The sequence below is a fragment of the Orycteropus afer genome, unplaced genomic scaffold (genome assembly GCF_000298275.1).
Source record: "Orycteropus afer afer isolate SDZICR_OR568_19922 unplaced genomic scaffold, OryAfe1.0 scaffold00312, whole genome shotgun sequence".
In the NCBI taxonomy this organism is placed as follows: Eukaryota; Metazoa; Chordata; class Mammalia; order Tubulidentata; family Orycteropodidae; genus Orycteropus; species Orycteropus afer.
In genome coordinates this window covers 2,054,049-2,069,856 of record NW_006921899.1, presented here as the reverse complement: position 1 = coordinate 2,069,856, position 15,808 = coordinate 2,054,049, and the positions used below count along the sequence as shown (strand labels likewise).

General features: G+C 46.7%; 2 protein-coding genes across 2 annotated transcripts in view; one reads left to right on the top strand and one right to left on the bottom strand.

The window, feature by feature from the left end:
- Positions 1-4,359, top strand: part of BFAR (bifunctional apoptosis regulator) — a 29,105-nt gene extending 24,746 nt beyond the window's left edge. Inside the window, exons 5-6 of the mRNA XM_007951809.1 lie at positions 2,158-2,360; positions 4,167-4,359. Of these exons, the coding sequence (XP_007950000.1) occupies positions 2,158-2,360; positions 4,167-4,359 (396 nt within the window). The remainder of the gene's footprint in view (positions 1-2,157; positions 2,361-4,166) is intronic.
- A 7,125-nt stretch (positions 4,360-11,484) lies between these two features.
- The window catches only part of PLA2G10 (phospholipase A2 group X), a 21,416-nt gene continuing 17,092 nt past the window's right edge, over positions 11,485-15,808 (bottom strand). The window contains exon 5 of the mRNA XM_007951807.1: positions 11,485-11,639. Within this exon, the coding sequence (XP_007949998.1) occupies positions 11,485-11,639 (155 nt within the window). The remainder of the gene's footprint in view (positions 11,640-15,808) is intronic.

Genomic DNA, 15,808 nt, shown 5'->3' with positions numbered 1-15,808 from the left:
CAGATAAATAAAACTGATTTGACATCACTTTTATAATCTAGAAAAACTAACACTATTATATTATACTGAAAATATAAACATGTGTATGTATGTAATACTTATGTTAGAAAAAAAGTGCTTTGGTGAAAATGACTCAGAAAATAGTCACTTGATACACATTATGTATAAAGCCTTCTATAGAAAAAATTGAGCTATTTTCAAGGAAATTGTGTTCACATTCTGTCTGAAAACTGTATACCTACTCCTCACTTACTGACTCTCTCATTACCCAACATTTCACATTTACGACAAAAGTGAAAAATCTACTGTCCCACTATTTTGCGTATTAATGATGTATGTCTGGCAGCAAGAACCCTGAGGTGCAGGGTGAGATAACCTGGTTGTGATGGTTGAGGTCAGCTTGGCTGAGCCATGATTCTCAGTGGCTGGACAGTCCTGTAATGACAGAGTCATCCTCCATTTTCATATAACACAAGTTTTCACATAACAACCTGGTCTTCGGAACCTCACCATGTCAGTAAGTGAGGAGAGGGTGCACCTGAAAGAAAAATAGGTTCACCTTATAGTTTCCTCTGAAATCATGGTTGAGTCAGCCTAAGACCCTTTTTAAACACTATACTCAAGAGCCCGCCTAACCGACTTCAGCCTTGAATATAGTTTAATTCATGCCCTTGCAAAGTGTCCCTCCAATGGCCCAGTTTCCAGTTACCTGCCCTCGCCAGTTGAAAGCACAGAGATCCCCCTTTGCATTTTAACAAGCCCCCACAGTTCCGCCCATTCATCAACTCATTTCTCCCCTTGACCACCCAGTCTCTGCTCCAGTGCATTTTTCCTGAGCTTCTAGCAAGGTCTGCATCGTCAGCCTTCTTATCGCCCATGAGTTGTTTAAATAAATATTCCTTTTGATTTGTAATTATTGGCTTATATAGTTGTTGTTGTTGTTATGTGCCATCAAGTCGGACCCAACTCATAGCCACCCCTCCTTGGGTTTCCGAGGCAGTATCACTATGGAAGTAGATTGCCCCATCTTCCTTCCAAGGATTGGCTGGTGGGTTTGAACCGCCAGCCTTCTAGTTACCAGTCAAGTGCCTTAGGCGCTATGCTACCAGAGCTCCTGGCTTATATAGTCTCCCCTTATCCTTGGGGGATATGTTCTAAGTCCACCAGTGGATGCTTGAAACCACGGATAGTACCAAATCCTATATATACTGTGTTCTTTCCAATGTATACATACCTTTTAAAAAGTTTAATTTGTAAATTAGGCACAGTAGGAGATTAACAACAATAACTAATAATAAAATGGAAGGATTGTAACAGTACACTGTAATAACAATTATATGAGATGAAGTGAGGTGAATGACGTAGGCATTGTTATGTGGGCTACTGTTTTCAGACCATGGTTGACCGTGGGTACCTAAAACTGGAAAGTGAAACCACAGATAAGGGGGGATGACTGTACCAGTAATTATAAAATTTATAGAACTTTCTTTTCCAAGCATTGCTTTTTTCAAAAAGAGAGAGAGAGACAGTGTGTGTGTGTTTGTGTGTGTGTGTGTGTGTTAATTTCCCCACAAGACTGTTTTACCACAGTTAAAACACTGAATTGAGGACATGGTCTGAGCTGTCTACACTGTAATGAAAGGAGGCCCAGTGGTGCAGTGGTGAAGCACTTGGCTGCTGGCCAAAAGGTCAGCAGTTTGAACCTACAGGCCACTTTACGGGATAAAGATGTGCCAGTCTGCTACCTTAAAGATGACAGCCTTGCAATCCCAATGGAGCAGTTCTACTCTGCCCTAAAGGGTGGCTATGAGTCAGAATCAACTCAATGACGGTGGATGTTGTGATGAAGATATTAACAAACAAAATGGTTATTTTAAATTTAGTTCAACCCCATTGCTCATAACTTATGCTTTATTTTTTACTTCGGAGCATCCACAACCATGTAAGAGGCATCTCGGTTTGACCTTTTAGGTGATGTTTATCTTTGCTCTTTCAGATGAATGATTACAAGAAGGGTTGACGGGTGGAAACTTCTTTTCGACTGTTGGATGATAAGGGGTGCATTTGAGTAACAAGGTGTGAAAGCCTCGGGATAACCACACTGTCCCGTGTCAAAGCCCTCCTCATGCGTTTCTGTGTCTATGTGCTGTTTCTAAGCATCTTCGAGAGCCCACGTGGAAGCAGTGGAGGGAGTTCCTGGTCAAATACTCCTTCCTCCCGTACCAGCTGATTGCGGAGTTTGCGTGGGACTGGCTGGAGGTCCATTACTGGACGTCACGGTTTCTCATCGTCAATGCCATGCTGCTCTCGGTGCTGGAGTTCTTCTCCTTCTGGAGGATCTGGTCCAGAAGCGAACTGAAGTAAGTGTGTGCTCAGGGAGGAGACCCACAGGGCAGCAGGCACTGGGAAGGAGATGCGGAGCGGGAGAAGGGGCCTCACGGCAGTGTTTCTCAAACTTGGAAAAATCCTCAGTCCCCCAAGACTGTCCCAGACCTCATTTATTTATTTATTCATGATTATGGGGTTTATTCGGGACGTGACAGGCTACAGTTCAGGTTCAGGAATGCTCAGGACACAAGTCTCCAATGAGGACCGCCACAGGAGTGCCTCTCTTTGGCCCTTGGCCCTTGGCCTCTTGGCCTGGTCCCTGCCCTGCTCGGACAAGTGTCCAAAGCCCTTTGAGCTCTGCTGATAGGCGCACCCCACTCTGCCAGCAAGCCTCCTGCCCAGTGGCACTCAGCACTGTGGCCCTGTGCGCTGGCGAGCCAGCACTCGGTCTCATGACATTCTTTTGGTTCTGCTGCCTCTCTTTGCTGTCTCAGGACGGGGATCTCAGGTCCAGACCCTCATTTAAAAAACATTATTAAGTGGCAGCTAGGAAAATGCCCTTGTGTTTGGTGTGGGGGGTTTGTTGTGTGGTGCTCATTGTTAAAGTGTTTCCCTGTGTATTTTATCCCGACATCATGGTGCTACCGTATAGTTCCTAGGGTGTGATGGTGAAAGGTGTTAATGATGAGGGAGTAAGCCAGGGGGAAGGACCGCCTTCATGGACCGAAGGCCATGGCAGAGTGTACAGAAGCCTGCTCAGGAATTCTGTGGGTCTGAGTTCTCATGCTGCTCCACCATCAACTGGGACAGGAATTGCTTCTCTGGCCTCATCTGTGCAATGGGAAAGCTGGAGTCTCTGAGTCAGTACTCTTGGCTGCAGGTGACAGACCCAACCTAAACTGGCTGCCAGAAAAGGGCGTGCCACTCAAGCCTTCAGGTGTGCCTGGCCTCAGAGACCCGGATGCTGTCGTCAGGACTGACTGTCTCCCTCTCACAGCTCTGCCCTTTCCCGTGTTGCTCTGGGCTTCCGTCCGAGCAGCTTGGCGACACTGGTGGAAAGAGAGCACTTGTACAAGTTTCAGAGCTCACACTCCTGTTCTCTGATTGGCTCAGCCTGGGTCACATGCTCACCCAGCTAGAACCCTCCACCAGGCGTATGCAGGGCTGCCCTCAAGCAGGCTCCAGGCCTGTGTTCACCCCACAGCCCTGGGCTGGCTTCAGCCCCTCTCAAACCACCTGGAAAAGAATAGAAGAGAGAAGTCGTTTCTAGAATATTGAGGTTGGCTGCTGGGCAGGCAGAAGTGACACCTCTATCACCCCAGACTCCTTTCAGCTTCAACATCACGTGACACAGTGCTGTCGGCCCAGGCCGTCAGAAGCAGGCTTGGACCTGGTTCTGAGAACCTCAGTCTCCCTCCTGTATTTGAATTCCGCACACCCTGTGCCCCTGACTCTCTGCTGGGCAGTCCGATCCCTTGGGGCCTACAGCCTAGCGGGGAAAATATCTATGCTGAGAAATACATGTAAGTGTATACACACAGAAATACACAGAAGAAATGCACACAGCTGTGAGGCAGGTAAGGTTGAGGCTGTGGTGGTGTGAACACGAGGCCTCGCCCAGCGTGGGAGACGGTGCATCCTTAGCCTTCACCCCAAGTGAACACAGGTTCGTCAGGCACAGGTCTGTCTCCGCTCCCAGGCTAGGAAGGCAGGGTCCCTGCACACAGGTGCCTGGATGCTCGAGGCACCAGGAGAAGGCTCAGGCCTGAGCACCGGGGTGTTGCCAGTAGAGACGCCACTGCAGTCCTGCCCCTGAAAAGCTGCTCTTGTCTTTGCAGGACAGTACCTCAGAGGATGTGGAGCCATTTCTGGAAAGTATCGACGCAGGGGCTCTTTGTGGCCATGTTCTGGCCCCTCATCCCACAGTTTGTTTGCAACTGTTTATTTTATTGGGCCCTGTACTTTAACCCAATCATTAACATCGACCTTGTGGTCAAGGAGGTGCGGCGGCTGGAGACCCAAGTGTTGTGACTCGCAGTGGCCAGTCTCTGAGTGACTGCCACAGTCGCCCAGGTCTGCGCTTTGATGCTACGAGGGGGGAGGGGGTGGGGGTGGGTCATGTTTTCTACCAAATAACATAAGGTGCTGCTTTGCAGTTGACGGCTGCAGCCAGGTCCTCGCCCCTTCTGCTTGTGGCCTGGGGGCAGCAGGGACTGGCATCTCTCAGGCGGTGGGCGGTGGGCTGGCCGGCTGGCTGACGCAGGCAGCACCTCCCCCCCAGCCGCCCTCCTCACAGGCACTTGTGAGGTTCAGGCCCGGGCAGCAGGCAGGGGCTCTAAGAGCCCTCAGGGACAGCGTGGGGTCGGCATCACAAGGCCACAGACCTTTGCCCTCACTCCAGCGCCCGACTGAGGTTCCCAGGGGGAGCCGGAGCCCTGACACCGAACCCGAGACCAGGCTTGTCCAACAAGTCAAGTTTAGGGAAATGGGGAAAAGATACCGTGAGGCATAGACAGCTAGTTGCACATAAAAAAATACAGCGGAAAACCCAAAGTTGGATTGACACTTCCGTCTCTGTGAAGACTTGCCAGACGATTTCGGCGTGAAACTTTGGAAAGGATGCAGTTAAAGACTGAAATGACGACGACGCTGGTGGTCACTGTTCCCCACTTGTAATCACTGATGTTTGGATCCATTACTGTGAGACCAGTGTGTGTGCTGGGGGAGTGTTACTGACGGGAAAAGAGGCAGTTAGTGGAGGGTAACTGACACCAAAGGAACCCTGGTGGGTCAGCTGCTAACAGGTCGGCGGTTCGAACCCATTAGCCACTGATGTAGGAGAAACGTGGAGATGTCCTTCTGTAAAGATGATATCCTTGGGAACGCTATGGGACAGTTCTCTGTCCTCTACACAAGGTCTCTATGAGTCAGAATCCACTCAGTGACAATGGGTTTAATTCACACCAGGCTTAGCCTCCTCACTGCTACCTTAAAGCATTTTTCTTTTGTTTTTAAGATTTAATCTGTAAAATAAATCCCAGGACAGTCATTTTGTTCCAAGAAACATTTTGTTAATTGACCTCACACTGTCTCTCCATTGTCCTGTTCCAACGGGTATTTCCCAAGTGCCATCATTGTAAATAGGAGCTCTGGTAGCATAGTGTCTACGGCATTTGACTGCTAACCAGAAGGCTGGTGGTTCAACCCCCCCAGCCACTCCTCGGAAGGAAGGTTGGGCAATCTACTTCTGTAGTGATACCACCTCAGAAACCCAAGGAGGGGTCTCTATGAGTTGGATCTGACTCGATGGCAAATAACAACATCGTTGTAAACACGGAGGGATGGTGGCCTTTTATTTCCTTCCCTGGGAACCAGCAGGAGGACCTGTGATCTCTCTGAAGACGCCCTGCAGAGAGAAGCTGGCAGCCAAAGAGCTTGTGTGACTCCACAGACCGTCCACGAACCCTTTGTATCTCTCACTAAAGATGTCACTCACGCTTGGCATCTGAAAGTCTGAAGAAATTACTTAAGATAAAAATAAAGGTTTTTATACAGATAAGACCTCTGATATAGAAAAGAACTGATGATTTAGAAAAGTCAAGGGAAGTCTGCATTGCACAGTTGGCTCACATGCCCCAGCCTGATGTGGCCATCAGGCCAAGGCACCACCCTCAGGTGTCTTGAGTGAAAGGAGGGGATGTTTCTCTTCCTCCTCTTTGCTCACGAGGCCTCGAGGCCCCCTGGCTGTGCGTGTGTAACATGCCTTAGTTCTCTAGTGCTGCTGTAAGAGAAACATCACATGAATGGCTTTGACAAATGAATGGATTCTTTCACAGTTGGGGAGGCTAGAACCCCGGATTCAGGGTGCCGGCTTCAGGGCAAGCTTCTCTCTCTGTCAGCCCTGGAGGAAGGTCCTTGTCTCTTCTCTGATGTTGTTTATATAGCTGTTAAATCTCATTTAATCCCTTTTACATCTCAAAAGAGCTGGAGTCAAGACACGCTTCATACTGATCCCATCTCATTAATATAACAAAGACAACCCGTTTCCAAATGGGATAATAACCACAGGCATGTTGTTGGGTTTTGCCTGGTCCTGCGCCAGCCTCACAGTCTTGCTGTACCTGAGCCTGTTGTTGCAGCCAGTGTGTCAATCCATCTCATTGAGGGCGCTCCCCTTTTTCGCTGACCCTCCACCTTACCAAGCATGACATCCTTCTCCAGGGAATGGTCCCTTCTGACAGCGTAACCAAAGCAGGTGAGACGAAGTCTGGCCATTCTCGGTTCCAAGGAGCATTCCCGCTGCACTCCTTCCAGGACACATTCGTTCATTCTACTGGCAGCCCGTGGTATTCTCCATTTGCTTTGCCAGCACCACTGCCCAGAAGCATCTACTCTTCTTTGGTCTTCCTAACCACAGGCACAGAGGTTAGGGTTTAAAACACCTATTTCGGTGAGGGGGGCAAAGTTCAACCCATAACACACGTGACTTGTGAGAGATGCTGAAGGGCTTGGATCTGGGGACACTGTGGTGTTTGCACATGCCTGGTCTCGTGCCTCGCAGGGTTGCTGTTCTGGGCCCCAGATGAAGAGATGGAGGCTGGATGGCCAAGGCCATGGAGCCAGTGCTGCGGTCGGGGGGCGGCACATTGGCAGGGCTGAGACCTGGCAGAACTGCGGGTTACCAACCCCCAGTCCAGTAGTCCCCCAGGCCTGTGTCCTACCACATGCTGTCACCAGCCTCTCCCCACACTCTCCGTCAAAGATAAGTAATACGCGGATCTACTCTGGGGAGGAGGGCAGGGGAGAGTTAGCCCAGAGCACACAGGCTGGGCTGGGCTTCTCCTTATCACCAGCAGAAGGAACAGGCACACTCAGAGAACAGGCCATGGGTTTGGGTGCGTCAGAAGGGGGTGGCCACTGAAAATCAAACCCTTTGATCCAAATCTGGGCTCAGGGATAATAATAAAATAGATGTGGGGGTGGGGGTGGGGGTGGGCAAAGAGCTATTCACAAGACTTTTTATCATGGCAATAATTGCTAAAAATAGGAAACATCCCCAAGATCAAAAAGTTGGCAGTCTACAAAGTAGTACAAGAGCCAGCTCTCTTTTTTGTGTGTGATTTGGGTGAAAGTTTACAGAGCATTCACTTTCCATGTAGCAGCTCACATACACTTTGCCTCATGACACTGACTACAACTTACCACAATGCAACAGCTCCCCTCCCACTTCCTCTCCAGGTATCTCTTCCCTGTGTCCTTCCCTCCATGCACTCCTGCCCCCTGAGCTGTCTCCCAGTGTCTCCCACAGCCCTTCTATTCTCCCATGATTGTTCTCTCCAAGGAGTGTATCTACCTCGTATAACATGTTCACTTCATATGCCTATCTTGTTTGGCTGGAAGTCACAGGAGTGGGTTCAATTCCAGACCTGAAAGGCAGCTAGGGGCCATAGTCTCAGGGGTTCCATCAGACTCTATCAGACCAGCAAACCTGGTCCCTTATTTTTTTAGTGATTTTTACTTTCATTCCACATTGTTCTCCCACTCTATCCAGAACTCTATCTATGTATCTCTATCTATGTATCTCCTACATAGATCCCCCTCTGAGTGGATGACAGACAGTGGTAGCTGGGTACCATCTAGTTCTTCTGGTCTCATAGTCATATAGGCTGAGGCCCACATGGTGTACCAGTCACTTGAACTAATATTTCCATGAATCTTTGGTTTTCTTCATTCTTCTTTGCTGTGGATGAGGAGAGACCCATCGTTGCATCTAGATGGCTGCTTGCAAGTTTTTAAGATCCCAGTCACTACTTGCCACAGTAGGAGGTGGAACAATGTTTTGTGTAGTATGTTATGCCAATTGAGCTTGATGTCCCCTGTGACTATGGTACCGAGCCCACAGGTCCAACTACTCACTCCCTCTGGGTAGCTGGCTGTGGCCAAAAAGTGACTACAACCTTGTCCCTTGTCAGCTCTACTATATTCCTGGGAATTCTTACAGAACATACCAATATACTTGTAGAAACAGTCTGCCAATCCTATACATGGTCTTGGGCACACTCTCCCCTGCATAGACATTCCTAATAGTTCAGCCTGTCCACCCATCTATCCACCCATATATCCATGTTTGCTTTCACTGACAACATAGTGCTGTATGTGCAAAAAGGTTTATCTTTGTTGTCTGTACCTCCCATGTATCTCTCTATGCCTTCCTCTTCCTCAATGCCACCATGTTGATCACTCACATTTGGTACATTGCCCTTCTCTTCACCCAAATCAATATTAGTCTCTACCTGTCTAACAGTGTTCTCTACCCTACCCTCCCACCCCTGGTAACCAACAAAGAACGTTTCCTTCCATATATAAACCCTTCCTTGACTTTTTACAGTAACGGACTAATACAATATTTGTCCTTCTGTGATTGACTCATTTTATTCAGCATAATGTCCTCCAAGTTTATCCATGTTATGCAGTGTTTTGCAGATTCTACATTATTCTTTAGGATTACATAGTATTCCTTTGTGTGTATGTACCATAGTTTGGTTACCCATTCTTCAGCTGATGACACCTAGGCAGTTTCCATCTTTTTGCTACTGTAAATAGTACTGCGATGAACATAAACCAGACACCAAACTCACCGCCATGGAGTTGGACCTGACTCATAGCGACCCCTCCTTGGGTTCCGAGGCACTATCACTACAGAAGTAGATTGCCCAACCTTCCTTCCAAGGAGTGCCTGGTGGGTTTGAACCTTAGGCGCTATGCCACCAGAACATGGGTGTGCATATATCTGTTCTTATCCTGATTCTCAATTCTTTAGGATATATACCTAGTAATGAAATGGCTAGGTCAAATGGTATTTCTAATTCCAACCTTTTAAGGAATTGCCATACTGCTTTCCACAGTGGTTGTGTCATTTTACAGTCACACCAGCAGTGTAGGGGAGTCCCAATCTCTCTGCCTCCTCACCAGCATTTGTTATTTTCTGTCTTGTTGAACTTTGCTACTAGTGCTGGAGCAAGATGGTATCTCATTGTTGTTTTGCTTTGCATCTCTCTAATGGCTAATGAGGAGCTCTGGTAGCGTAGTGCCTAAGGCATTTGGCTGCTAACCAGAAGCCTGGTGATTCAAACCCACCAGCCACTCTCTGGAAGGAAGGTTGGGCAATCTACTCCAGTAGTGATACTGCCTCAGACATCCAAGGCGGGGTCACTGAGTCGGATCCGACTCCATGGCACTGGATTTAATGGCTAATGATCATAAGCATTTCTTCATGTTTGTTGGCCACCTGAATATCTTCTTTGGTGAAGTGTCTATTCATGTCTTCTGCCCATTTTTTAACTGCATTATTTGTCTTTTTGTTGTTGAGGTCTTGGAGTTTTCTAATTCTAGAGATAAGTCCCTTGCCAGATATGTCATTGCCAAATATTTTTTCCCAATCGGTAGGTTCTCTTTTTATTCTTTTGGAGAAGTCTTTGGAAGCACATAAAAATGTAAGTTTTGGACGGTCTCATTCATCTAGTGTATCTTCTGCTGTCTCTGCATTTTGGGTTATGCTTGATAGTCTATTTATGCCAATTTATGCCATATATTGTTGTTGTTATTGTTGTTGTTATTGTTGTTATGTGCCATCGAGTCGGACCCAACTCATAGCGACCCTTCCTTGGGTTTCTGAGGCAGTATCACCACGGAAGTTGATTGTCCTATCTTCCTTCCAAGGAGTGGCAGGCGGGTTTGAACCCCAGCCTTCTGGTTAGCAGTCAAGTGCCTTAGCCACTATGCTACCAGAGCTCCCATGACAAAAACTATCTCCATATGGATCAAAGCCTTAAATGGGAAACCTAAAACTATAGAGTTCCTCAAGAAAAAACTAGGGGCAAATTTAGGTGCCCTAATAAAATACTTCGGAAGGAAGGTTGGGCAATCCTACTTCCGTAGTGATACTGCCTCAGAAACCCAAGGAGGGGTCGCTATGAGTCGGGGCCGACTCGACAGCAAACAACAACAACAATAAAATACTGCTATATATTAAGGTCCCTAAATTTTCCCCTAGTTTTTTCTTGAAGAACTCTATAGTTTTAGGTTTCACATTTAAGTCTTTGATCCATCTGGAGTTAGTTTTTGTATATGGTGTGAGGTACAGATCTTGTTTCATTTTCCTGCAAATGGATATCCAGTTTTGCCAGCACCATTTATTAAACAGATGTTCTCCTCCCCATTTAATGGATTTCAGCCTTTTGTCTAAGGAGATCCAGCTCTTTAAAATGAAGTTTTCAAAGAGTCACCTGGACAGAGGCTTACGAAAATCACAGTATGATCTCAATTACACTTTATAGAAAAGCCTAAAGGGCAGTCAACTAAAACACTAGGAGTAGTCATTGCTGGAGTGTGGTAAAGGGACCTTTTTCTGCTTTTCAGTTCTCTTTTTTTTTTTTGTTGTTGTTGTTTTTTATTTAACAATGAAGATGTACTGCTTTTGCAGTCAGGAAATACATTTTAACAGTTAAAGGTGGAGGGAGTTGGGCAATGATAGATAGTCTCTTAGCTAAAAGCCTAAGGAGACCTGGTGGCATAGTGGTTAAGCACTTGGCTGCTGATCAGAAGGTTGGCAGTTCAAACCTACCTGCTGCTCCTTGGAAGAAAGACATGGAAGTCTGCTTCTGTGAAGATTTATGGCCTTGGAAACTCTATGGGGCAGTCTCTGTCCTATAGGGTCATTATGAGTTGGAATCACCATGCCAGCATTGGGGAAGCTGGAAGCCACTAGACTCGACTCTCATAAGGGCAGGAGTCACACCCCATCTTGTGCTGTGACTTGGAGCCTAGCTGGGCCCAGCTCATAGGATGTCATTCATATCCGACTGCCCGTCATCAGGCACACATTCAAAGAAAAGCTCACCTTCTTTTAAGGATTGAATCTCAAAAATGCTACCAAACCCGGCACCGTCATAAACAGGGTCGTGGTTTTATAAAACAGACGTGGCACTTTGCCCTTAATCAACCGGAAACCAAACAGACGCCAGCCCCGAGTTCCGGGACGGGAGAGAGAGCAAACAAACCCTTCAGCTTTATCACCTGGTCTCAGTTCCCTCCCTCAGAGCACTGACACCGTGTTAGTCAGTGGAAAGATTTATTTCCTTGGGCAAAAAAATCATGTCAAGTCCAACGCAAGTCACACTTGGGTGAGCCCCCCCCACATAAGAAGTAGGGGTAGAAGAGGTGCTTGATGTGGTACTTGGCCTGGGCTAGGCACTGAGCTGCCTCCTGGTCACACTTGCATATGAGCTCTTGGCATTTGTTCTTCGTGGGGCCTGGAAGAAGTGAGGAAACAGGTTAGGGCAGGGACCTGTGGAGACATGACGCCACAAAAGCTGAGGGCAGAAAGGTCACAGCTGCACTGGCGTGGCACGTGATCTTGCTCCTCGGGGCTACTCCAGGCGGGAGGTACCCTCATCCTCATTTTACAGAAAAGGAGACTGGAGTCGCCAGGGACATGTTTTCACATGGAGACTCCAGAGTTTGCACAACCTTCTGGCTTCTCTCCTGACTCAGTGTAACTCTCTGATTTGAGGGTCTGTTTAGTTAAGTGTCTGCTGCAGAACCAGCCAGATCTAGGTTTAGAATGCTTGCTCTGCCCCTCCCCAGCTGTGTGTCCTTGCCTGACCTTTCTGAGCCCATGTCCTCATTCAAAATAGAGTGTTACCCACTTTGCAGGGCTATTAGGACACCTGGGTGAGAGAGCAAGGGCTTGGCATAGGACTGGCAATCAATGATGACCCTACCAGTCTCTCTGTAAGTCTACCTCTTGGATGTCCTTAAAGAAAAATGACTTCTTTTACGTAATGTGTGTTCCATCTCCACCTTTTGTCCTTGGCCTGCATCATACACAGATACAAAGATCTAAGGCTCCTTCTGGCCTGAGAATTCCACTATTAGAGATTCGTTATTCTGGGTTGGTAAGATTTTGTGGTCTTCAACTCATACCATATTGAACCTAGAAGGTATAGCTGCTTTTTAGTGCAGGCTTTTTATTCACATAAATGAAAATGGAATCCTTCCATGTTCCTTCAAGAGGCACAAGGAAGAAGCATGAGCTGTGGGGTTAGCCAGCCTGGCCATGGATTTAGCAGCTGTGTGTCTTTAGACTCATCACTTCACCCTCCTCAGACTCAGTTTCCTCTGTGGCAAAATGGAAATGATAACAGTGCCCACGTCTAAGGGCTGTTGGAAGATGAATAGTAGTAAAAAAAAAAAAAAAAAATGCAGGGCATAAGCAGGCACTCAGTAAACAGGAGCTGAGTTCCTTAAGCTGCCAGCTAGTATCTAAAAATGCCCTCTTAAAATGTACAAGTTCCATAGCTACATCAGAAAAACGGAAAGTGATAAATGTTGGCAAGGACATGGAGAAACTGTACCCTCCACTGCTGGTGGGAATGTAAAATGGTGCAGCCGCTGTGGAAAACAGTTTGGTGGTTCCTCAAAAAATTAAACACAGAATTGCCATATGACTCAGCAATTCCATTCCGAGATATTTTTCCAAAAGAACTACAAGCAGGAACTCAAAAGAATACTTGCATGTTAATGTTTACTGAAGCATTATTCACAAGAGTCCAAGGTGGAAACAGCCCAAGTGTCTATCAATAGATGAATGGATACACAAAAGTGGTACATCCATACGCACCCAAAAAACCCACTGTCTTCAAGGCAGTTCTGACGTATAGCTACCCTAGGGTTGCTATGAGTCGGGTCTGACTACAGCACACAACAACAACAGGGTTTCCAAGGCTGTCAACCTTTAATGGAAGCAAAGCTCAAACCAAACCCACTGCTGTCGATTTGATTCCAACTCATAGTGACCCCCATTAGGTAAAGCCTTACAGAAGAACACCATGGCTTTCTGCCTTGGAGCAACTGGTAGATTTGAACCACCAGCCTTTTGGTTAGCAGCCGAGCACTTAACCATTTCACTGCCAGGCTCCTCTATATCCACACCATGGTCTATTGTTCAGCCCTAAGCAGAAATAAAATTCTGATTCATGCTACAATACGGATGAATCTGGAAAACATCATCTGAGCAAAATAAGTCAGACTCACAAGGAAAAATACCGTATGAGTCCACATACAGGAACTATCTAGAACAGAAAATGTGCAAAGCCAAAAGGTTATCAGTGGTTACTAGGGGCTGGGAGGAGAATGGGGAGTTTATGGTTACTAGGGGCTGCGGGGAGAATGGGGAGTCATCACTTAGGGGGTTTCCATTTGAGGTGACAAAATATTTTTGGAAATGGCTAATGGTAATGGTTCCAGCGTGGTGAATATAATGAACGCTGCTGAATTTGATACTTCCGAGTGGCTGAATCAGCACATTGTGTGTAATAATTATCACCATACACACAAAAAGTGCACATGTTCCTTGGGGATCCAGGGAGATGAAGCATGAGAATCAGAAGGGGTACCCACTTCTCTCCTTTAGGACCCCAGGCAGCACCAGGATGGGACGGAGTGACGGGGAGGGCATGTCAAGCAGGAAACCAGGGGCCCCAGGGCCCTATGGTGATTGTCTCCCAGGCCCTGTCCTGAACAGAGTGGCTTCAAGGTGTTTACCCTGACAACTGCACACCGGGGTTCCCAAACCCAGTCAGGCCCATGGTAACTTCAAGATTATTGCTTTAAATCCAACACCTTGTTAATACTAAGTAAATTCTTTGATTCAATAAACAATAAATTGAATAAAACTTATTATGGTAAATAAATTCTATCACTGCTGTAAAGGGGAAACCAACACCTTATACCATCGCTATAAGGAATTGATCAACAAGCACAGAGAAACAACAACAATGAAAACAAAGTTCAAGTATTAAATTCCAGTTAGGTGCTGCTGCCTGCCTAAAGGCAGTAACCAAAACCAAACCAAACTCACTGCCTTTGAATCAATTCTGACTCATAGTGACCCCCACTGGGTTTCTGAGGTGGTAAAATCTTGACAAAAGTAGATTGCCCCATCTTCCTTCCATGGAGCGGCTGGTGGGTTTGAACTGCCAACCTTCTGGTTAGCAGTGAGTCCCCAAACTGGGGCGATTTGGTTATAAAAGGGAGATTGATAAATGTTAGAGAGAGACATTTAACCCCTCTCGTCCTCAGCCCAGCACAAAACTGACACTTGCTCCTAGGCTAATTGGAAAAATTAACAGAAGGTTGAGAGGGAAAGTCTTTCTCACTTAAATTCATTATTTAAAGCTTCTCACACTCTGGGAAACGTTATTTGAGGTGGGGTAGAGACGAACACCCCCAACTCCTTGCACTGACGCTTTGCAACAAATAATTTTTCTTCTTAATCTCTTGGTGTGTAAACTGTTTTGGTCTGACTGCGCACCGGACAGGGACCCACATTTGGTCCTATTTCAAGTGCGTGGGAGGGAAAGACACAGGGAAGAGGTAACTATGAGGAGGAAGTGGGAGGGAAGCTGTTGCACTGTGGGAAATTACAGTCACTGTGGGAAATTACAGTCAATGTCATGAGGCAAAGTGTATGCAAACTGCTGTATGGGAGATGAATTTGCTCTGTAAACTTTCAGTCAAATCACAATAAAAATTAAAAAAAAAAAAAAGAAGAATCTGGTTAACCGATGTGCTCAAGATGTCCCGAACAGAGTGTTAAATGAAAAAAAAGAAAAATATAAAATATATATAGTACAATCTGACCAGGCCCTAGAGAAGGACACCACATTTGGCTAAGCAGAGGGTCAGTGAAAAATAGGAAGACCCTCAACAAGGTGGCCGACACAGAGGCTGTAGCAGTGGGCTCAAACGCAGCAATGATTATGAGGCTGGCGCAGGCCCAGGCAGTGTGCCGTTCTGTTGTACATGGGGTGGCTACGAGTCAGAGCCAACTCTACGGCACCTGATAACAAAAACGTGATCCAGTACTGTAATAAATACATAACTAGAGTTAAAACAGATGTATGGATGTACATATACACACAACATATATATACACACACATATGTATGGGGGAAAGAGCTCTGGTGGCACAGTGGTGAAGCACTTGGCCAAAAGGTCGCTCTGTGGGAGAAAGATGTTTGCTTCCATAAAGATTACAGCCTTGGAAACCCTATGGGGCAGTTCTACTCTGTCCTAGAGGGTTGCAGTGAGTTGGAATCGACTGGATGGCAACAGGTTTTTGGTTTCATGTATATGTGTGTGTGTGTGTATGTGTGTGTGTGTATGTGTTGTTGTTGTTGTTCTTGTTGTTAGGTGGTATGGAGTAGGTTCTAACTCATAGCGACCCTGTGTCAACAGAACGAAACACTGCCTGGTCCTGAGCCATCCTGACAATCGTTGCTATGATTGAGCCCATTGTTGCAGCCACTGTGTCAATCCATCCCATTGAGGGTCTTCCTCTTTTTCGATGACCCTCTACTGCACTGAGCATGATGTCCTTCCCCAGGGACAAACATCACACACACACACACACACACAC